Raw genomic sequence first — 23819 nt, 5'->3', positions numbered from 1 at the left:
AGTCACTCTGTCACACTGACTACTGTATGAGGACACGACGATACCATCAGCAAAGTTCTAATGCCACGTAAAGGATTTTAACTATACGGGCATTATAACTTTAAACATGCCCCTTCACCAGTATGTTTATAGTGAGGCTTTAAGTAGCATTTGAACCGTGTCAGCATACTGCGGCTGACAGTGTTGCGTCAACACAGTCACTGTCTACATAGTGGCTGACGACAGAACATATTCATCCCCTTTTAATATCTCAATGAAGACATACGCAGAGATAAGTAAGAAATAGAAGTTCTGTGTTTATACTATAAATGATGCATTGCAGAATACGTTCATACAGTATATACGTATAGCATATATTCATTATACTGTATCGTCACACAGTTATTTTTACAAGGCTAAAGAAAATTAGCGCACAAAGCAAGCCATTCACATTTCAGTTTGCAGAAGACGGAGCAAGAACAAAAATGAAGAAAAGAGGTACACGTCTTACTTTGTTCTTCCTTTCTCTATGCGCATGCAAGGAAGCGCAGAAGCCGTGCAAAGAAGACAGAATCATTAGACGTCACGTGCATTAGTATTAGACATGCAGGCCCCAGCCTGGGGCTGTCACTTGTTATTACACAGTATTATATATATACATATACATTCAGCTTACTTTGTATCAAACTCTATGAGATTTGTATCTATAGGTGCTTCCTTCTCTGGAACTACAAGAAAAAGTCGCAAAAACATTATGATATGGTGATTCCTTAACCGTGAAACATCCTGACACATCACATGAGCGTATAAGACAGAGATCAGTATCAAAATGAGTCATACGGAAACTCGGGTTTGCGTTGTGAACCCGCATTATGGCCCTCATTCCGAGTTGTTCGCTCGCTAGCTGCATTTAGCAGCATTGCACACGCTAGGCCGCCGCCCTCTGGGAGTGTATTTTAGCTTAGCAGAATAGCAAACGAAAGATTTGCAAAATAGCGAATAGAATAGTGATCAGAAATTTCTTTGCAGTTTCCGAGTAGCTCAATACTTACTCTGCCACTGCGACCAGTTCAGTCAGTTTCGTTCCTGGTTTGACGTCACAAACACACCCAGCGTTCATCCAGACACTCCCCCGTTTCTCCAGCCACTCCCGCGTTTTTCCCAGAAAGACAGCGTTTTCCCGCACACTCCCATAAAACGTTCAGTTTCCGCCCAGAAACACCCACTTCCTGTCAATCACACTCCGATCACCAGAACGAAGAAATTTCTTCGTTAAGCCGTGAGTAAAATACCAAACTTCTTAGCAAATTTACTTGGTGCAGGCGCGGTGCGAACATTGCGCATGCGCAATTTGCGGAAAATGGCTGCGATGCGAAGAAAAATAACGAGCGAACAACTCGGAATGAGGGCCTATGTGTAACCGGTAAGGTATAGTTGCAGAAGACTGTAGGGAACATTACATACATTACCTCGGCCCTCTCTCTCCATATACTGATGTGCAAACACCAATGTTTTTCCAACCTTATTTATCAAAGCATGTTGCTGTTTCCCCCCCCCCCCCCCATATCCTAAAGGGAGAGATGTACGAAGCCTTGGAGAGAGATAAAGTGGAGCAGTTGCGCAAAACAGTGAAATTCGGTGCTATATCTAGCACAGTATTTGAAATGACAGTTACAGTAGATGCTGATTGGTTACTTTCAGAAACGTTTGCACTTTATGGGGTATATTCATTTGCAGTCGAAAGCTGCCGTCTGTCGGAAAGACGGCAGTTTTCGACTTTTTTAGGTCGGAAGGGGTTCCGACCTATTCAACATACTCCAAAATTATCCGACAAGTCAGGAATTCCAACTTGTCGGAAAGCACGTGGATCGGCGGAATAGCCGCCGATCCACGTGCTTCTGTCGGAAACAGGGCCAAATCCGACAGGTTTTGGCCCCCTTTCCGACCATCTCAATCTGACTTTAAAAAATGTTGGATTGAGATGAGGGAGCTGAGGAGTAGGAGACGGGGAGAGCCGTGGGGAGACGGGGAGAGCAGTGGGGAGACGGAGGAGAGCAGCAGCTACAGCAGCTGTTAGCAGGAGGATCGGGCTCCGCCGCTGCTCGCGGCAGCGTCTACCTGGCTCCAGCAGGTGAGGTCCCGCTTGCTGGAGCTGGGTGGACGCTGCCGTGAGCTCTGGCGGCGGTGCCACATCCTCCTGCCACAGCGCTACGCTGCTGTAGCAGCTGCTCACCCCGTCTCCCCGGGGCTGTCCCGTCTACTCCTCTCAGCTCCCTCATCTCAATCCGACTTTTTTAAAGTCGGATTGAGATGGTCAGGAACGGCCAAATCCTGTCAGATTTGGCCGTTCATTGAATAGCCCTTGTAGGATCCATTCCGACAAATGCATGTCGGAATGGATCCGACTTTAATTGAATATACCCCTATCTCTCTCCAAGGCTTGAGACCACTCCCCTAAAAAAAATAAGAAAAAAGATTTTCAAAAGTTACAAATATTTACAAATGTGAAAAAAAAAATTCTCATCAACAGCGGTAGTAGAGTTAGGGAAAATTCTATTTCTAATGTGCAGATTTTTGCTGCCTGGGGTATCGTACGCTTGGTGTTTGCACTGCGCAGACAGGAACACAGCAAAATACCCATGTGCAATACAGCGGCTCAGACAGCTTAGTAAATACAGCATTAATGACCATATCATTTGATAGACTTCCCCCGTTACACCACACAAGGAAAAGCTGTGTACTGTAGACAGATGACACAGTTGGGGGATTTAACTCATTCTCTGCTGTAAAGAATCTTAATTATGAGTGAGCCTCATAAACCTTCATTTAGTGTCACCTTTTACTCATTAACCCCCCCCCCCTAATATTTTGCTCTCAGCTCCCTCTGTCCTTTACATATTTAATAAAATATATAGGGCCTCATTCAGCTTCAGTTGCAGTTGTGCGATTGTAGCAGAACTGCAAATGCTGAGACTCGCACAGCAATCGCAGCTGATGTCAGATACGCACCCCGAAAACGGCCATGACACGCCTGCGTTTTCTCAGCCCCATCCCACAAACGTCATGTGTATGCCGACTAGAGGCAGAACTGCCGCAGGCAATGGAGTCAGCTGCCGCCGGGCTCCTGCAGAGAAGGGGGAACCTCTCCTCCACTGTCTCCAGCTCCATATGCTGACCTGTGACCCGTGCCCGCCCCTATGTCTCAGCAAGGTCTCAGGAAGGGGTTGGTACAGTATGGAGGTTTTAAAAATAAAATATTGCTCATCTGTACATTCTGGGGGTACCAAACGCATAGGCCTAGGACTGGAAATATCCCCCTTCAAACTACCACCCCCCTGTAAAACCCAGCCATTTTTTTGGGGGGGGGGGCCTGTCAGATCTCAAAGATCCGAGTGTCTTCTGGAACCATTGTCAGCATGTTGATAGGACCAGGGGTCGCGGAGATATCCACCTGCGAATTGGGCGGGCCCATCTATTCTCTACGGGGAAATTAAATGAGCTCTCTGTTTGGGGACCATTAATTCCTCTTCTTGGCTGAAAATCTTCAGTTCTGTAAAACTTGGAATTTGCCCAAGACACTGGAAATATAAAGGGGAATCTCAACTTCCAGGGGACCCTGGAACCAAGTTTCTACCCCCAATGGAACCAGAGATATCCTGCTTCAAGCATCGGGTCTCTGCACCAGCTCCAAATCAGAGACAAGTCCAGCTTTCTGGCTAGCGTTTGTTTGACCTTTGACCCCCTGATATCTCTGAAAACACCGGCCAGATCTGCGTGACCCAGGTACCATCCGAAAGCTGGAACTCTCTACTTTCAGGAACCAGTGAAAGCTACATTTTAGCCCCCCCCCCCCCTCCCCCAGGCTGTGTAGCTATCCCCCACAGAAGTGACTCTTGCTTCTCTCCCTACCTTCATACCCTATCTCTCTCTCTTTCTCTCTCTCTCTCATTCTCCCCTTTCTCCTTCTCTCTCTCCCTCACCCCCCCCCCCCCCCCCTCTATCTAGTTATCTATAGGGGGGCACCAACATTTATCTCGACTGCGGGAGCCACCGCTGCCCACAAACGCCTGTCAATCAGCCTGCAGTCGCATCTTTCAGGGAAGAATTGCAAATCGCGGGTCGCACACGTGCAATGCATTCATAGCACCGATAATCGGTTAATTTGCAATTTTGCAAAATTGCAACTGAAGCCAAATAAGACCCTTGGCCCGCACGCACTCTCTGCCTTCTCTTTGCTGTTGTATTTTCCACAGACTGGGCAATATGAGACACATCATTTAGGAATACCTTTGAAAGTTATCTGGAATTTGCAGTATTGGGCATATACCAACCAATACTAATTGATAAATGTTTTATATATGATACTTCAATGAAAGCGTCTGTATCTTTTTGACAACTGAGCTCAGCCTATATTTTGATTAAAGATTAGTACGGAATTACGGATACATCCCAGGAACTGTCCTCACTTGCGGCACACTAGGATCCTGTTTCCATGGCAGCTAGGAAACCCGTCTCTAGGAGAGTTTTGCACCCGAGAGCGCACCAGCCTTTCTCAGTAATACATTGCTGCTGCTGCAATGGTCCAAACGCTCATTCCTTAGTGCGAAGAGCAAATATATTGCAGGGGGTAAGTGTATGCTGCCCTGGGGCTGGCTGATGCGTCAGTTGCCCTCTATGGACTTTAGAAGGATGAACTGCCTGCGGGTCGCAACTCTGTGCAAGTGTGGGGTGTACAAACATAAATCATTGAGCAGCACCTCACAAAGGGGGAGATGTATCAAACCTTGGATAGAGATGAAGTGGAGAGAGAGAGATAAAGGATAAAGGGCTCTATTTAATAAAAAGTAAGAAAGTTTGAAATATACAGTGGCATACAGTATCTCCAAACTATTTCCGTCCCATTTAAATCATTTTTATATATAGCAAGCTTGTGTAGGAAGTGTTTATGACTATCAACACTAAGACACCTTGTTTATTCCTAGAAATACCCCTGATGAAGTCTCGTACTGAGATGAAACGCGTAGACTTAAAAGGGATGAGTGTACACACCACCTAAATTAGGGGTATAGCAGCGTGAGACAACCGTCCCTTTGTGTGGTTCATACCAGCGCTTTAAAACGTGTAAGAAATATTTGTGTCTATTCTGTGAGATTGTTTTAATGAAATTTGTTTTATATTTGTCCTAATTTGGGCCATTGACCTTGTTCTCTGGGTTGTATCTGTGTGAAAGCATATTTACAGAACACTATATAAACATTGTCAGGAGGAAACCCCCATTAGATTCTATGGGGGGGAAGCAGCGTGTTCAGGAAACAGTGATAAGTCTGTGACTTTCTCCAAACTTTTCACTGCACTTAGACATGGAGAGAACACAAATATCACATTTTCCAGCTATTATGCTGGAAAAGATGAGATCATCATATATAATAAACAGAGCCCAAAGTATCAACCAATCAGCTCCTAGCTGCCATGTTAAGACAGGAGCTGATTGGTAGGTACTTTATCTCTCTCCAATATTTGATTCATCTCTCACATAAACAGTTTGTTTTAGCAACAGTGTCTTCCAATGTGAAATAATGAGTAGTAAGGTTTGTAATAATAATAATAATAATAATAATGATGATGATGATGATGATGATGATGATACAGGAACTTGAAACCACTTCCAGATGAATGAAACGTTCCGCCAGTATTTGCCCCTGACCCAGTGTGCCTCACCTTCCCTGTGCAGCAGCTCCTCCTTGGGCTTCGGATGCATAAGAGTAAAAGGCAGTTCTACAGCAACATCACTAGATAACAAAGACATAGGAGAACATTAAATCAGACCGAGAAGAATCGCGCTCACGGTATTTTCAGAGACATGGCGGCCGCGTGGCGCACAAAGGCTGTACATCTATTTACATCCAAATAATGATAACTAAGGTAAAAATAAAATCACATCCTCAAACTATTGAGCATTCGGAAGCGCATTCAGGAAGCGCCTCAGCACCCGGTTGTAGCAATACATTATTTGTCACTGTAACACAATAACGTACAGGCGGATGGACGCTTGCACTGCACCCTGCTGTATAAAATGTCATTATTTAAAGCAGCTGAAGCCTCTCAGACAAAAGTCATTGGAAACAAAAAGTGGTAAAATTTTGCAAAAAACCTGATTTTCCACAATATTCTCAATGGGGGGCTGCAGTCTGATCCCTATTTATTACTCACTGAACTGCGTAGCGGAGCTTGGCCCTAGAGGGTGACACTTTTATGCCACTTTATGCCTATGGAGACTTAGGAACCCTCTCCCGTAGCCTTGTGTCCTCCGCCAAAGTGTTTCGGGAACTGAAACTACTGCGCATGGTCAGTGACTGTGGGGGAGTCTTACCAAAATGCAAAAGACTCCTCCTTTAGTGCCGGGGCATACTGCGCAGGGGCGACTGTCCTAATACCTGCTGTACCTAGCTACATTTTTGCAGTAGGAATAACTTGGTTAAAATCCTTATCCCGGATGATTGGGCGGATAATTGAACAATGTATGCCCAGCACAAGGCTTGATACACCTCCCCCAGTCTCTGAATTAGATTAAATACTACTTCCAGTGGACTGACACTGAGGCATGGGTGGTGTGTCAGATGGACAAGGCCAGCAGTATAAGGGTCTGTGTCAGCTTTGTAATATCTTCCGATTAATACCTGACAATCAGACGCACGTGCAGCTGCACAACAGGGCTCTGCAGATTGATGTGTCACATGTAAAGGGTGTAATCATCTGTTCAGCTGAAACTACGTTGTGATTAATCAGTGATATCCAGACAACATGGCCTGTACCTAATTCTTCAGGCCTGCATATATCCTGCCCTACTCGCTAATATAGAGTGCGCTAAATCAACATAGTAACATACTGTAGTAACATAGTAACATACTGTAGTAACATAGTGTCTGAGGTTGAACAAAGACAATTTCTCCATCGAGTTCAACCTGTTAGTGATCTCCTACACTGGAATATTTTTAATACCAATTTTAACTGTGGTGAATGTTTAGCCGTAAACTAAAATACTCCTTTTTTTTTATTACTATAGTACATGATTTACCCACTATAACCCTGTATATCCTTATCCGTTAGGTACTTATCTAGCCCATTCTTAAAAGTAATGACCCAGTCTGCCATCACTACTCTCTCAGGCAGGGAATTCCAAAATCGTATTGTCCTTACTGTGAAGAAACCCTTCCGTCTCAGAGTGCTAAATCTCTTCTCCTCTAACCTAGGCGGGTGTCCGCGTGTCCTTTGTGATGATCTTACCAAAACAAATCCCCTGCTAGCTCTGTGTATTGACCCCTTATAGATTTATAAATGTTAATCATGTCCCCTCTTAATCTCCCTTTTTCCAGTGTAAACATGCCTAGCCTAGCAAGCCTTTCCTCGTATTCTACATCAATATCTGAAACTTTTGAATTACTCTGATATATAAGTGTAATAAGTACGTCAGGGGACCAGTGATTCCATAGTGCTGTCCCAATCACAGAACAATATAACGTGTGTGCTTCCAGCTTTCCTATAACAGATTACAGTATAACAAACAGCAGCTGGCCTCTCTGTAACCTGCCAGTGTGTATAACCCTCCACGTGGGTATACAGTGCGTAGTACCTGGCCATTGGGCCACCTGGATCATGCAGAATGGACAGTAATACATAACCACATATATGTCAGTCAGTTATTATAGGACGATGGTATGCAGTGATGGATGCAGGTTATAGAGACCACGTGCGGGGGGAGGAGGGGGTACAGGCTGCAGCGCTGTCTCAGTTACATAACAATGTATATTACGCGAGAATCCATGAATACATTCTCGCACCATGTTACACGGTAAGGGGAGCATGAAGAGAACATGCAATGCCAACATTACATCACCATGCAAGGAGAGGGGGAAGGCAACACACAGCTATTGCCTGTCTATCCAAGGCTAGATTGCAAGCTCACAAGGCTACTTACGTCCTGTTTGTGCATACCTGTCTATTCACTAATCATTTTGGGCTGCAGTATTCATATTACTATTGTCAGTTACTGATGGAGAGACCACGCTCTGCTCGCACTGATATTCTGTATACCTGGCTTATTATAACACGCTATCACAGTATGAAGCACTATAATAAAGTACACATGTCAGGGTAACACAGACACTTCATTACATCCTGTAAACATTAGCAGCAGAACGCCAGAACCCAGGAGAGCCATCATGGGAATATAGTTCATTGATAAGGCCACTAAACCCCAAAGTAGAAAATGTTCCCATATAAAATACACTGTTCAGTGTAACTCTGCCCACAGCTGTGTGATACAGTTACCACCTCGCTACATTACAGACAACGGAAGCTCCTCCCACATTGTGAGGACAGTGATCTAATGGGGTCTGAGAAACACACAGTAATGCAGTCTCTTATAGGGGATATAGGAGGTATAGGGATATATGGAGGAATAGGGATATAGGAGGTACAGGGATATAGGAGGTACAGGGATATAGGAGGTATAGGGATATAGGAGGAATTGGGATATAGGAGGTACAGGGATATAGGAGGTACAGGGATATAGCAGGAGTAGGAGGTACAGGGATATAGAAGGTACAGGGATATAGGAGGTATAGAGATATAGGAGGTATAGGGATATAGGAGGTATAGGGATATAGGAGGAATAGGGATATAGGAGGTAGAGGGATATAGGAGGAATAGGAGGTATAGGGATATAGGAGGTATAGGGATATATGGAGGAATAGGGATATAGGAGGTATAGGGATATAGGAGGAATAGGAGGTATAGGGATATAGGAGGAATAGGGATATAGGAGGTATAGGGATATAGGAGGAATAGGGATATAGGAGGTATAGGGATATAGGAGGAATAGGGATATAGGAGGTATAGGGATATAGGAGGAATAGGGATATAGGAGGAATAGGGATATAGGAGGTATGGGGATATAGGAGGTACAGGGATATAGGAGGTATAGAGATATAGGAGGTATAGGGATATAGGAGGTATAGGGATATAGAAGGAATAGGGATATAGGAGGTACAGGGATATAGGAGGTATAGGGATATAGGAGGTATAGGGATATAGGAGGAATAGGGATATAGGAGGTACAGGGATATAGGAGGTATAGAGATATAGGAGGTATGGGGATATAGGAGGAATAGGAGGTATAGGGATATAGGAGGTATATAGATATAGGAGGTATAGGGATATAGGAGGAATAGGGATATAGGAGGTATATGGATATAGGAGGAATAGGGATATAGGAGGTATAGGGATATAGGAGGAATAGGGATATAGGAGGTATGGGGATATAGGAGGAATAGGAGGTATAGGGATATAGGAGGTATAGGGATATAGGAGGAATAGGAGGTATAGGGATATAGGAGGTATAGAGATATAGGAGGTTTAGGGATATAGGAGGAATAGGGATATAGGAGGTATAGGGATATAGGAGGAATAGGGATATAGGAGGTATAGGGATATAGGAGGAATAGGGATATAGGAGGTATAGGGATATAGGAGATATAGGAGGAAAAGGAGGTATAGGTATATAGGACGTATAGGGATATAGGAGGAATAGGGATATAGGAGGTATAGGGATATAGGAGGAATAGGGATATAGGAGGAATAGGGATATAGGAGGAATAGGAGGTATAGGGATATAGGAGGTATATAGATATAGGAGGTATAGGGATATAGGAGGAATAGGGATATAGGAGGTATATGGATATAGGAGGAATAGGGATATAGGAGGTATAGGGATATAGGAGGAATAGGGATATAGGAGGTATAGGGATATAGGAGGTATAGGGATATAGGAGGAATAGGGATATATGAGGTATAGGGATATAGGAGGAATAGGGATATAGGAGGTATGGGGATATAGGAGGAATAGGAGGTATAGGGATATAGGAGGTATAGGGATATAGGAGGTATAGGGATATAGGAGGAATAGGGATATAGGAGGAATAGGAGGTATAGGGATATAGGAGGTATATAGATATAGAAGGTATATGGATATAGGAGGAATAGGGATATAGGAGGAATAGGAGTTATAGGGATATAGTAGGTATAGGGATATAGGAGTTATAGGGATATAGGAGGTATAGGGATATAGGAGGAATAGGAGGTATAGGGATATAGGAGGCATATGGATATAGGAGGTATAGGGATATAGGAGGAACAGGAGGTATCGGGATATAGGAGGTATAGGGATATAGGAGGTATAGAGATATAGGAGGAATAGGGATATAGGAGGTATAGGAGGTATATGAGGTATAGGGATATAGGAGGAATAGGAGGTATAGGGATATAGGAGGAATAGGGATATAGGAGGAATAGGGATATAGGAGGTATAGAGATATAGGAGGTATAGGGATATAGGAGGAATAGGGATATAGGAGGTATAGAGATATAGGAGGTATAAAGATATAGGAGGAATGGGAGGTATAGGGATATAGGAGGTATAGGGATATAGGAGGAATAGGGATATAGGAGGTATAGGGATATAGGAGGAATAGGGATATAGAAGGAATAGGGATATAGGAGGTATAGGGATATAGGAGGTATAGGGATATATGGAGGAATAGGGATATAGGAGGTATAGGGATATAGGAGGTATAGAGATATAGGAGGTATAGGGATATAGGAGGAATAGGGATATAGGAGGTATAGGGATATAGGAGGTATAGGGATATATGGAGGAATAGGGATATAGGAGGTATAGGGATATAGGAGGTATAGAGATATAGGAGGTATAGGGATATAGGAGGAATAGGGATATAGGAGGTATAGGGGTATATGGAGGAATAGGGATATAGGAGGTATAGGGATATAGGAGGAATAGGAGGTATAGGGATATAGGAGGTGTAGTGATATAGGAGGAATAGGGATATAGGAGGTATAGGGATATAGGAGGTATAGGGATATATGGAGGAATAGGGATATAGGAGGTATAGGGATATAGGAGGAATAGGAGGTATAGGGATATAGGAGGTATAGAGATATAGGAGGTATAGGGATATAGGAGGAATAGGGATATAGGAGGTATAGGGATATAGGAGGAAGAGGAGGTATAGGGATATAGGAGGTATAGGGATATAGGAGGAATAGGGATATAGGAGGTATAGGGATATAGGAGGAAGAGGAGGTATAGGGATATAGGAGGTATAGGGATATAGGAGGAATAGGGATATAGGAGGTATAGGGATATAGGAGGTATAGAGATATAGGAGGTATAGGGATATAGGAGGAATAGGGATATAGGAGGTATAGGGATATGAGGTATAGGGATATAGGAGGAATAGGAGGTATAGGGATATAGGAGGTATAGAGATATAGGAGGTATAGGGATATAGGAGGAATAGGGATATAGGAGGTATAGGGATATAGGAGGTATAGGGATATATGGAGGAATAGGGATATAGGAGGTATAGGGATATATGGAGGAATAGGGATATAGGAGGTATAGGGATATAGGAGGTATAGGGATATAGGAGGAATAGGAGGTATAGGGATATAGGAGGTATAGAGATATAGGAGGTATAGGGATATAGGAGGTATAGGGATATATGGAGGAATAGGGATATAGGAGGTATAGGGATATAGGAGGTATAGGGATATAGGAGGAATAGGAGGTATAGGGATATAGGAGGTATAGAGATATAGGAGGTATAGGGATATAGGAGGTATAGGGATATATGGAGGAATAGGGATATAGGAGGTATAGGGATATAGGAGGTATAGAGATATAGGAGGTATAGGGATATAGGAGGTATAGGGATATAGGAGGTATAGAGATATAGGAGGTATAGGGATATAGGAGGTATAGGGATATATGGAGGAACAGGGATATAGGAGGTATAGGGATATAGGAGGTATAGAGATATAGGAGGAATAGGGATATAGGAGGAATAGGAGGTATAGGGATATAGGAGGTATAGAGATATAGGAGGTATAGGGATATAGGAGGAATAGGGATATAGGAGGTATAGGGATATAGGAGGAAGAGGAGGTATAGGGATATAGGAGGTACAGGGATATAGGAGGTGTAGAGATTAGTAATGAGCGGGTTCGGTTTCTCGGAAACCGAACCCCCACGAACTTCACCTTGTTTACACGGGTCCGAGGCAGGTTAGAACCTTCCCGCCTTGCTCGGCTAACCCGAGCGCGCCCGAACGTCATCATCCCGCTGTCGGATTCTCGCGAGATTCGGAATCTATATAAGCAGCCGCGCGTCGCCGCCATTTTCACTCGTGCATTGAAGATGATAGGGAGAGGACGTGGCTGGCGTCCTCTCCGTTTATTGTAGAAGACAGTTGATTGGTTGTTTATTGCTTAATTGTGGGGAGGATTGGGGAGCAGCTGTTAGGAGGAGTACAGTGCAGAGTTTTGCTGACAGTGACCACCAGTATACATTGTCTGCCTGAAAAACACTCCATATCTGTGCTCAGTGTGGTGCTTTATTGTGGGGACTGGGGACCACCAGTATAATTAATATTATATAGGAGGAGTACAGTGCAGAGTCCACTGCTGTACCTACCTCTGTGTCGTCATCCATTAAGTATACTATCCATCTACATTCTATACTCTTCTCTCTCTATACGTCCTCACTAGGTAAGCTCATCAGTTCTTTTGGTTTCCAATATCATCTCTATGCTGATGACACCCAAATCTATCTTTCCTCTCCAGACCTCTCCCCTGCTCTCCTCACTCGTATCTCCAACTGTCTATCTGCTATCTCTTCCTGGATGTCCCAGCGCTTTCTTACACCCAACATGTCTAAGACCGAGCTGATCATCTTCCCTCCCTCCTGCATAACCTCACCTCCTACACTCTCATTATCCATTGATGGCACTACTGTCTCCTCTAGCCCCCAAGTGCGCTGCCTTGGAGTAATCCTGACTCCTCCATCTCTTTCACACCACACATTCAGCACCTCTCACAAACCTGCCGTTTCCATCTCCGAAATATCTTCAGGATCAGACCCTTTCTGACCCAGGATGCTACTAAGACCCTCATCCACTCACTGGTCATCTCCAGACTGGACTTCTGTAATCTCCTCCTGACTGGCATTCCTGACAAATACCTCTCTCCACTCCAATCTATCCTCAATGCTGCTGCCCGGCTCATCTTCCTCACCAAACGCAGTCTACCTCTCCTCTCTTACAAGCCCTCCTCTGGCTCCCCTTCCCTTTCAGAATCCATTTCAAGCTTCTCACACTCACCTACAAAGCCCTCACCCACTCCTCTCCCATCTACATCTCTGACCTTATCTCCCTTTACACTCCCACCCGTCCTCTTCGCTCTGCTAACGCACGCCGACTCTCCTGCCTACGGATTACTTCCTCCCACTCCTACCTCCAAGATTTTTTACGTGCTGCACCACTTCTTTGGAATTCCCTACCTCTCCCCCTCAGACTCTCCACCTCTCTACAAAACTTCAAACGGGCTCTCAAGACCCACTTCTTCACCAAACCCAGCCAAATCTCATCCTAAACCTCTGTTCCACGCTCTCTATGTACCCCATCTGTGTCACCCATGTCTGTCTACCCCTCCCCTCTTAGAATGTAAGCTCTCACGAGCAGGGCCCTCTTCCCTCATGTGCTTATCCTTTCTTACTTTAATAATCTTCAACTGCATCAAATCCAGCAGTCTTCTGTCACCTGATACTTATTCCAGTGTCATCTGCTGATGTAACTATGTTTATTTACCCTGTACTTGTCCTATATTGTCGTCAACTGTAAGTTGCTGTTTTAATGTTTGATTATTTGTTTATGTACTCTGTAATTGGGCGCTGCGGAACCCTTGTGGCGCCATATAAATAAAGGATAATAATAATAATAATATACCTGTGGTGCATTTTAGTTTTGCAGTTTGCTGACAGTGTTCACCAGTATACTATATATAGCAGTACGGTAGGCCACTGCTGTACCTACCTCTGTGTCGTCACTCGTCATCCTTTAAGTATACTATCCATCTACATTCTATACCTGTGGTGCATTTTAGTTTTGCAGTTTGCTGACACAGTGACCACCAGTATACTATATATAACAGTACGATACGGAAGGCCACTGCTGTACCTACCTCTGTGTCGTCATTAAGTATACTATCCATCTACATTCTATACCTGTGGTGCGCCTTTTTTTCTTTGCGTCATGTGCTGTTTGGGGAGGGTTTTTTTGAAGGGCCATCCTGCGTGACACTGCAGTGCCACTCCTAGATGGGCCCGGTGTTTGTGTCGGCCACTAGGGTCGCTTATCTTACTCACACAGCTACCTCATTGCGCCTCTTTTTTTCTTTGCATCATGTGCTGTTTGGGGACAATTTTTTTTTTTTGAAGGGCCATCCTGCCTGACACTGCAGTGCCACTCCTAGATGGGCCAGGTGTTTGTGTCGGCCACTAGGGTCGCTTATCTTACTCACACAGCTACCTCATTGCGCCTCTTTTTTTCTTTGCATCATGTGCTGTTTGGGGACAATTTTTTTTTTTTGAAGGGCCATCCTGTCTGACACTGCAGTGCCACTCCTAGATGGGCCAGCTGTTTGTGTCGGCCACTAGGGTCGCTTATCTTACTCACACAGCTACCTCATTGCGCCTCTTTTTTTCTTTGCATCATGTGCTGTTTGGGGACAATTTTTTTTTTTTGAAGGGCCATCCTGTCTGACACTGCAGTGCCACTCCTAGATGGGCCAGCTGTTTGTGTCGGCCACTTGGGTCGCTTAGCTTAGCCATCCAGCGACCTCGGTGCAAATTTTAGGACTAAAAATAATATTGTGAGGTGTGAGGTGTTCAGAATAGACTGGAAATGAGTGAAAATTATGGTTATTGAGGTTAATAATACTATGGGATCAAAATTACCCCCAAATTCTATGATTTAAGCTGTTTTTGAGGGTTTTTTGAAAAAAAACTCCCGATTCCAAAATACACCCGAATCCAACAAAAAAATTTCGGTGAGGTTTTGCCAAAACGCATCCGAATCCAAAACACGGCCGCGGAAAATTTCCGGTGCACATCACTAGTAGAGATATAGGAGGTATAGGGATATAGGAGGAATAGGAGGTATAGGGATATAGGAGGTATAGGGATATAGAAGGTATAGAGATATAGGAGGAATAGGGATATAGGAGGTATATGAGGTATAGGGATATAGGAGGAATAGGAGGTATATGGATATAGGAGGTATAGGGATATAGAAGGAATAGGGATATAGGAGGAATAGGAGGTATAGGGATATAGGAGGTATAGGGATAGAGGAGGTATAGGGATATAGGAGGGATAGGGATATAGGAGGTATAGGGATATAGGAGGGATAGGGATATAGGAGCTATAGGAGGTATAGGGATATAAGAGGTATAGGGATATAGGAGGAATAGAAGGTATAGGGATATAGGAGGTATAGGGATATAGGAGGTATAGGAATATAGGAGGAATAGGAGGTATAGGGATATAGGAGGTATAGGGATATAGGAGGTATAGGGATATAGGCGGAACAGGAGGTATAGGGATATAGGAGGTATAGGGATATAGAAGGAATAGGGATATAGGAGGAATAGGAGGTATAGGGATATAGGAGGAATAGGAGGTATAGGGATATAGGAGGTATAGGGATAGAGAAGGTATAGGGATATAGGAGGAATAGGAGGTATAGGGATATAGGAGGTATAGGGATAGAGGAGGTATAGGGATATAGGAGGTATAGGGATATAGGAGGGATAGGGATATAGGAGCTATAGGAGGTATAGGGATATAAGAGGTATAGGGATATAGGAGGAATAAGAGGTATAGGAGATTTAGAGATATAGGAGGTATAGGGATATATGATCTATAGGATTATAGAAGCTATAGGGATATAGGAGGTACGGTATATAGGTGATATAGGTATATAGGAGGTATAAGGATATAGGAGCTATAGGAAAATAGGAGGTATAGGGATATAGAAGTAATAAGAAGTATAGGGATATAGGAGCTGTAGTGAAATAGGAGGTATAGGGATATAGGAGGTACAGTATATAGGAGATACAGGTGTATATAGGAGGTACAGTAGATAGAAGGTATAGGGATATAGGAGATACAGGGATATAGGAGGTACAGTATAGATGAGGTATAGGGATATAGGAGGTACAGTAGATTGGAGGTATAGGGATATAGCTGTGCGCTGTACTTATACTACAGCATGCCGCTGCGCGTTGTACTTATGCTACGGCATGCCGCTGTGCGCTCTACTTATGCAATGGCATGCCGCTGTGCGCTCTACTTATGCGACGGCATGCCGCTGTGCGCTCTACTTATGCGTCGGCATGTCGCTGTGTGCTGTACTTAAACTACAGCATGCCGCAGTACGCTGTGTATAGTGCTGGGCATAACAGTCTGTGCACAGTCAGTCGCAGGCTTGAACCGCAGGGGAAGGGCCAGTACTGGTATTAGGATATAGTCGTAGGCGCGATTACAGCAAAAGACGCTACGGACGCATCAGCGTACGACTGATTCTCTGTAAATTTACTGACACTTGAAATACATACTTTACCCTTGACGCCTCGGAGCTGAGCAGAACGCGGATAGAATGAATACACTATACGGATGGCGGCAGCGCTACACTACAGTCTCACACTACAGTACAGGTATTAGTTATTAGTTACTTTACATCCAATGAAACCAATCGGTGAGAAAGTGCAGCCGCTGTGTCTGGCGGGACCAGAGATCGGCGACATGAGGAAATGGGAGCGATAGAGGGATGGACAGATGCCTGATACATGCACAGAGCCCCCGGCAACGGGCCCACTGGCGCAAGACACCGGGCCGAGCACTGAATGGACACTGAACGGTGATACGCTTCCATGGAGGACAGACCCGCGTGGGACCAGACAGATGCAAATGGATGCGGCTTGCAATGGGTTCGGTATTACCTGGACGCAAGGTCTCCCAGGAGGCTGGCGTTGGTCAAAGTAGATGACATAATTAGTCGGGAGGAAAGCGCATGCAATCAGTACATTGCTTACCCCAGCTTCCCGCCATACTGACATCACGCAGGAGCCGGGTACATCAGTCCCTATAGAGTCAGCATTCTACAGTGCGGGCCTGATTATGAGTCGCACGCAGAAGCCCGCGCAGCACATTTCTGATTCCGTCTGACCCCTCTTTGTGCTACCACTCAGGGTAACGTACACGCGCCATTTTGGGTTTTCCAAATTTTTTGCACATGCGCATTTGCATGTATTAAGTTAACCCAACTACGGGGACAGGATTTTGTGCGACTCGGAATCAGACCCTAAATCTTTATACAGCTTTAATAATGACATTTACATTCTGAGTACAGAAGGAGCAGTAATATTAGTAATATTTCAACAGTTTACGGAAATAGAAATCCCTGCGTCTGACACCTGCGCCTGATCACGTTTTAAAAGTTGCAACTCGGGGGTCAAATGTAGGCCAAGTACACCAAGGGTGAGAACTGAGGAAGGCCCACGTGGATATGCACACACTAGGATGCAAGCTCTCCCGCGCAGGGCCCTCCGTCCTTTGCTTTTCTCTACATAATTCTGAAATTTGTGGTGCGTCATTATGTATACTTATATCTGTATCAGTCTGTACTTATGTAATGTTACACGTGTGTTATGGTATATCCCCTGGGTGCGGCGCGACGGAACCCTTGTGGCACCACATAAATAATAGATAATAATGATAATAATACGTCGGTCAGTAGCCGTTTCATATGCAGGTGCCTGAGCGGCAGGGAAAATGATGGCGGTCGCTGGAATTAGCCGCTTCTAATTGGCTGATCCCTTGAATGTAAGTATATCTACGATGTCGGCTGCAGTCCCCCGTTCTCGATCGCAAATGCAGCCCCCATAGGTTTCTATTAAGAATGAGAATTCACTAAGCTCAGGTATATGAAGTGACGGACGTATACGGGCCATATACCCCTCAGAGCCTGGTGCGGCCGTTACTGTTTGGAAGTTTGATAACGGCTAATATTTTGTACGTAAGTAAAGTGGAAGTATTATATCGAATAAAGACTCGGAACACAGCGTCCAGCAATTATGAGAGGAACAAAATGTGATGTTTTGCAAACAGAATAAAATGACTTAACCGCTATACCGGAGCAGGGGACGGCGGCCCGAAACTCTACAGCTGCTGTGGAACTACAAGTAGCAGCATGCTCTGGCAGACTTAAGCAGAGGTACTATTCCCGTGATGTGTACCTCCATTGGTTGCACACCCTGCCAGCAGTAACCTATGCAGTGCGCCCCACATGGCTGCCTCGGATGGTTCCTCCATGGGCAGGGTGTGCTTCATTTGGATCTTTCCATGCAGGGTATAGCATACTCCTACACTCGTGTCAGTTCTCCCATACATGCATTTGGCCCCTGTATGGCTCATCTCCCACTGTGTAACCTTTGTAGTGCGCCCAACATGGCTGCCTTATCTGGGGCGCTTGTGGATGGGATGAAAAATGCGTGGACCTGATGTTTTTATTGGAACCCTACTCTGAACTTAAGGACTCTGCAATCTCCCCATTTTGTGTTCTCTTCTAGGGGTGGACTATTCCACCCTGGGTAATCCTACGCAGTGCGCCTAAGATGGCTGCCGCACCTGGTGCCTTGTGATGGTGGAATACACAACCCCTGGAGGTTATTGCCCAAAATGCCTCCACCAATCAAGCATTATTCCTTCTGTGTCTTTGTCTGTGTGGTTTATCTTTTGATGTAATGCTTAAATCTTCTGTATTATGTGCATTATGTGAGTTCTAGTTGGCTCCGCGGATGGCTGCCTCGGTGCTGCTCTGCCAAGCAGCCTTAGTTTTTAGTCTTAAATGTATAATATGTCTACTGTACAGTTGCATATGTGCAGTATGAACTCATATGTGTAATGTTTGTAATGTATGCTATGTTTTTCCTCCTTCATGTTGCTGCTTGGCGATGCATTGTACCACAAAGAATTCCTAGTGTACGTGAGTACACCTGGCCAATAAAGCTGATTCTGATTCTGAGGTACAAGAAGAGGTATATTGGAGGTAGGTAACAGGCCTTTGCGTGAGGAATATTAACGCTGTAGCCACTGACCATGTACCTTATACAGCATAGATCAGAAATAGACTTGTAGCTCTCCAGCGGCGGTGGAACTACAAACCCCAGCGTGCCCTGACCTGGGGCCCTCAGCTAGCGGCTGAGGTCCTCTCACAGCAGTGGTGACAGAGACAGTACAGGAGGTGACTTACCCTCCCCGAGACACCACCAGCTTTACTTTCACTTTATACGAGACGATGATTCCCAGGATCTCCTTGTTGGCGCCGTCTCTCAGCCTGGAGATAACAGAGAGAGAGAGTGAGCGGCAGCCAGCAGGATGGACAGCATTGCTGTCAGCAACAAGCCGACATCTCTCACTGATATATACTATCTGCACCCAAAGATGTGGCACAAATATCACATTATACTGATGTCAGAACGCAGCACAGGGAGCAGGAGTAACGTAATACAGCACAGACACATTATATACACAGGAACGCAGCACAGGGAGCAGGAGTAACGTAATACAGCACAAACACATTATATACACAGGAACGCAGCACAGGGAGCAGGTGTAACGTAATACAGCACAAACACATTATATACACAGGAACGCAGCACAGGGAGCAGGAGTAACGTAATACAGCACAAACACATTATATACACAGGAACGCAGCACAGGGAGCAGGAGTAACGTAATACAGCACAAACACATTATATACACAGGAACGCAGCACAGGGAGCAGGAGTAACGTAATACAGCACAAACACATTATATACACAGGAACGCAGCACAGGGAGCAGGAGTAACGTAATACAGCACAGACACATTATATACACAGGAACGCAGCACAGGGAGCAGGAGTAACGTAATACAGCACAAACACATTATATACACAGGAACGCAGCACAGGGAGCCGGTGTAACGTAATACAGCACAAACACATTATATACACAGGAACGCAGCACAGGGAGCAGGAGTAACGTAATACAGCACAAACACATTATATACACAGGAACGCAGCACAGGGAGCAGGTGTAACGTAATACAGCACAAACACATTATATACACAAGAACGCAGCACAGGGAGCAGGAGTAACGTAATACAGCACAGACACATTATATACACAGGAACGCAGCACAGGGAGCAGGTGTAACGTAATACAGCACAAACACATTATATACACAGGAACGCAGCACAGGGAGCAGGAGTAACGTAATACAGCACAAACACATTATATACACAGGAACGCAGCACAGGGAGCAGGAGTAACGTAATACAGCACAAACACATTATATACACAGGAACGCAGCACAGGGAGCAGGAGTAACGTAATACAGCACAAACACATTATATACACAGGAACGCAGCACAGGGAGCAGGAGTAACGTAATACAGCACAAACACATTATATACACAGGAACGCAGCACAGGGAGCAGGAGTAACGTAATACAGCACAGACACATTATATACACAGGAACGCAGCACAGGGAGCAGGAGTAACGTAATACAGCACAGACACATTATATACACAGGAACGCAGCACAGGGAGCAGGTGTAACGTAATACAGCACAAACACATTATATACACAGGAACGCAGCACAGGGAGCAGGAGTAACGTAATACAGCACAGACACATTATATACACAGGAACGCAGCACAGGGAGCAGGAGTAACGTAATACAGCACAAACACATTATATACACAGGAACGCAGCACAGGGAGCAGGAGTAACGTAATACAGCACAAACACATTATATACACAGGAACGCAGCACAGGGAGCAGGTGTAACGTAATACAGCACAAACACATTATATACACAGGAACGCAGCACAGGGAGCAGGTGTAACGTAATACAGCACAAACACATTATATACACATTAACGCAGCACAGGGAGCAGGTGTAACGTAATACAGCACAAACACATTATATACACAGGAACGCAGCACAGGGAGCAGGTGTAACGTAATACAGCACAGACACATTATATACACAGGAACACAGCACAGGGAGCAGGAGTAACGTAATACAGCACAAACACATATACACAGGAACGCAGCACAGGGAGCAGGAGTAACGTAATACAGCACAAACACATTATATACACAGGAACGCAGCACAGGGAGCAGGTGTAACGTAATACAGCACAAACACATTATATACACAGGAACGCAGCACAGGGAGCAGGAGTAACATAATACAGCACAAACACATTATATACACAGGAACGCAGCACAGGGAGCAGGTGTAACGTAATACAGCACAAACACATTATATACACAGGAACGCAGCACAGGGAGCAGGAGTAACGTAATACAGCACAAACACATTATATACACAGGAACGCAGCACAGGGAGCAGGAGTAACGTAATACAGCACAAACACATTATATACACAGGAACGCAGCACAGGGAGCAGGTGTAACGTAATACAGCACAGACACATTATATACACAGGAACGCAGCACAGGGAGCAGGTGTAACGTAATACAGCACAAACACATTATATACACAGGAAAGCAGCACAGGGAGCAGGAGTAACGTAATACAGCACAACACATTATATACACAGGAACGCAGCACAGGGAGCAGGAGTAACGTAATACAGCACAAACACATTATATACACAGGAATGCAGCACAGGGAGCAGGTGTAACGTAATACAGCACAGACACATTATATACACAGGAACGCAGCACAGGGAGCAGGAGTAACGTAATACAGCACAGACACATTATATACACAGGAACGCAGCACAGGGAGCAGGAGTAACGTAATACAGCACAGACACAATATATACACAGGAACGCAGCACAGGGAGCAGGAGTAACGTAATACAGCACAAACTCATTATATACACAGGAATGCAGCACAGGGAGCAGGTGTAACGTAATACAGCACAGACACATTATATACACAGGAACGCAGCACAGGGAGCAGGAGTAACGTAATACAGCACAGACACATTATATACACAGGAACGCAGCACAGGGAGCAGGAGTAACGTAATACAGCACAAACACATTATATACACAGGAACGCAGCACAGGGAGCAGGTGTAACGTAATACAGCACAGACACATTATATACACAGGAACGCAGCACAGGGAGCAGGTGTAACGTAATACAGCACAAACACATTATATACACAGGAACGCAGCACAGGGAGCAGGAGTAACGTAATACAGCACAGACACATTATATACACAGGAACGCAGCACAGGGAGCAGGAGTAACGTAATACAGCACAGACACATTATATACACAGGAACGCAGCACAGGGAGCAGGTGTAACGTAATACAGCACAAACACATTATATACACAGGAACGCAGCACAGGGAGCAGGTGTAACGTAATACAGCACAAACACATTATATACACAGGAACGCAGCACAGGGAGCAGGTGTAACGTAATACAGCACAAACACATTATATACACAGGAACGCAGCACAGGGAGCAGGAGTAACGTAATACAGCACAGACACATTATATACACAGGAACGCAGCACAGGGAGCAAAAGTAACGTAATACAGCACAGACACATTATATACACAGGAACGCAGCACAGGGAGCAGGTGTAACGTAATACAGCACAAACACATTATATACACAGGAAAGCAGCACAGGGAGCAGGTGTAACGTAATACAGCACAAACACATTATATACACAGGAACGCAGCACAGGGAGCAGGAGTAACGTAATACAGCACAGACACATTATATACACAGGAACGCAGCACAGGGAGCAGGTGTAACGTAATACAGCACAAACACATTATATACACAGGAACGCAGCACAGGGAGCAGGTGTAACGTAATACAGCACAGACACATTATATACACAGGAACGCAGCACAGGGAGCAGGTGTAACGTAATACAGCACAAACACATTATATACACAGGAACGCAGCACAGGGAGCAGGTGTAACGTAATACAGCACAGACACATTATATACACAGGAATGCAGCACAGGGAGCAGGAGTAACGTAATACAGCACAAACACATTATATACACAGGAACGCAGCACAGGGAGCAGGAGTAACGTAATACAGCACAGACACATTATATACACAGGAACGCGGCACAGGGAGCAGGTGTAACGTAATACAGCACAAACACATTATATACACAAGAACGCAGCACAGGGAGCAGGAGTAACGTAATACAGCACAAACACATTATATACACAGGAACGCAGCACAGGGAGCAGGTGTAACGTAATACAGCACAAACACATTATATACACAGGAACGCAGCACAGGGAGCAGGAGTAACGTAATACAGCACAAACACATTATATACACAGGAACGCAGCACAGGGAGCAGGTGTAACGTAATACAGCACAAACACATTATATACACAGGAACGCAGCACAGGGAGCAGGTGTAACGTAATACAGCACAAACACATATACACAGGAACGCAGCACAGGGAGCAGGTGTAACGTAATACAGCACAGACACATTATATACACAGGAACGCAGCACAGGGAGCAGGAGTAACGTAATACAGCACAGACACATTATATACACAGGAACGCAGCACAGGGAGCAGGTGTAACGTAATACAGCACAAACACATTATATACACAGGAACGCAGCACAGGGAGCAGGAGTAACGTAATACAGCACAAACACATTATATACACAGGAACGCAGCACAGGGAGCAGGAGTAACGTAATACAGCACAAACACATTATATACACAGGAACGCAGCACAGGGAGCAGGTGTAACGTAATACAGCACAAACACATTATATACACAGGAACGCAGCACAGGGAGCAGGTGTAACGTAATACAGCACAGACACAT

General features: G+C 44.8%; 1 protein-coding gene across 2 annotated transcripts in view; it reads right to left on the bottom strand.

The window, feature by feature from the left end:
- The window catches only part of LOC134993818 (beta-arrestin-1), a 206567-nt gene that overhangs the window by 7724 nt on the left and 175024 nt on the right, over window positions 1-23819 (bottom strand). Inside the window, exons 12-15 of one of the 2 annotated variants that reach the window (XM_063950905.1) lie at window positions 19206-19289; window positions 16894-16917; window positions 5698-5768; window positions 656-707 (exon numbers count right to left, since the gene is read on the bottom strand). In XM_063950905.1, the coding sequence (XP_063806975.1) occupies window positions 656-707; window positions 5698-5768; window positions 16894-16917; window positions 19206-19289 (231 nt within the window). The remainder of the gene's footprint in view (window positions 1-655; window positions 708-5697; window positions 5769-16893; window positions 16918-19205; window positions 19290-23819) is intronic. The other variant, XM_063950906.1, reaches the window with a different exon arrangement.

Source organism: Pseudophryne corroboree, chromosome 2 (genome assembly GCF_028390025.1).
Source record: "Pseudophryne corroboree isolate aPseCor3 chromosome 2, aPseCor3.hap2, whole genome shotgun sequence".
Taxonomy (NCBI): domain Eukaryota; kingdom Metazoa; phylum Chordata; class Amphibia; order Anura; family Myobatrachidae; genus Pseudophryne; species Pseudophryne corroboree.
Note: the sequence above shows the minus strand (reverse complement) of the source record. Positions and strands in the feature narration are given on the sequence as shown.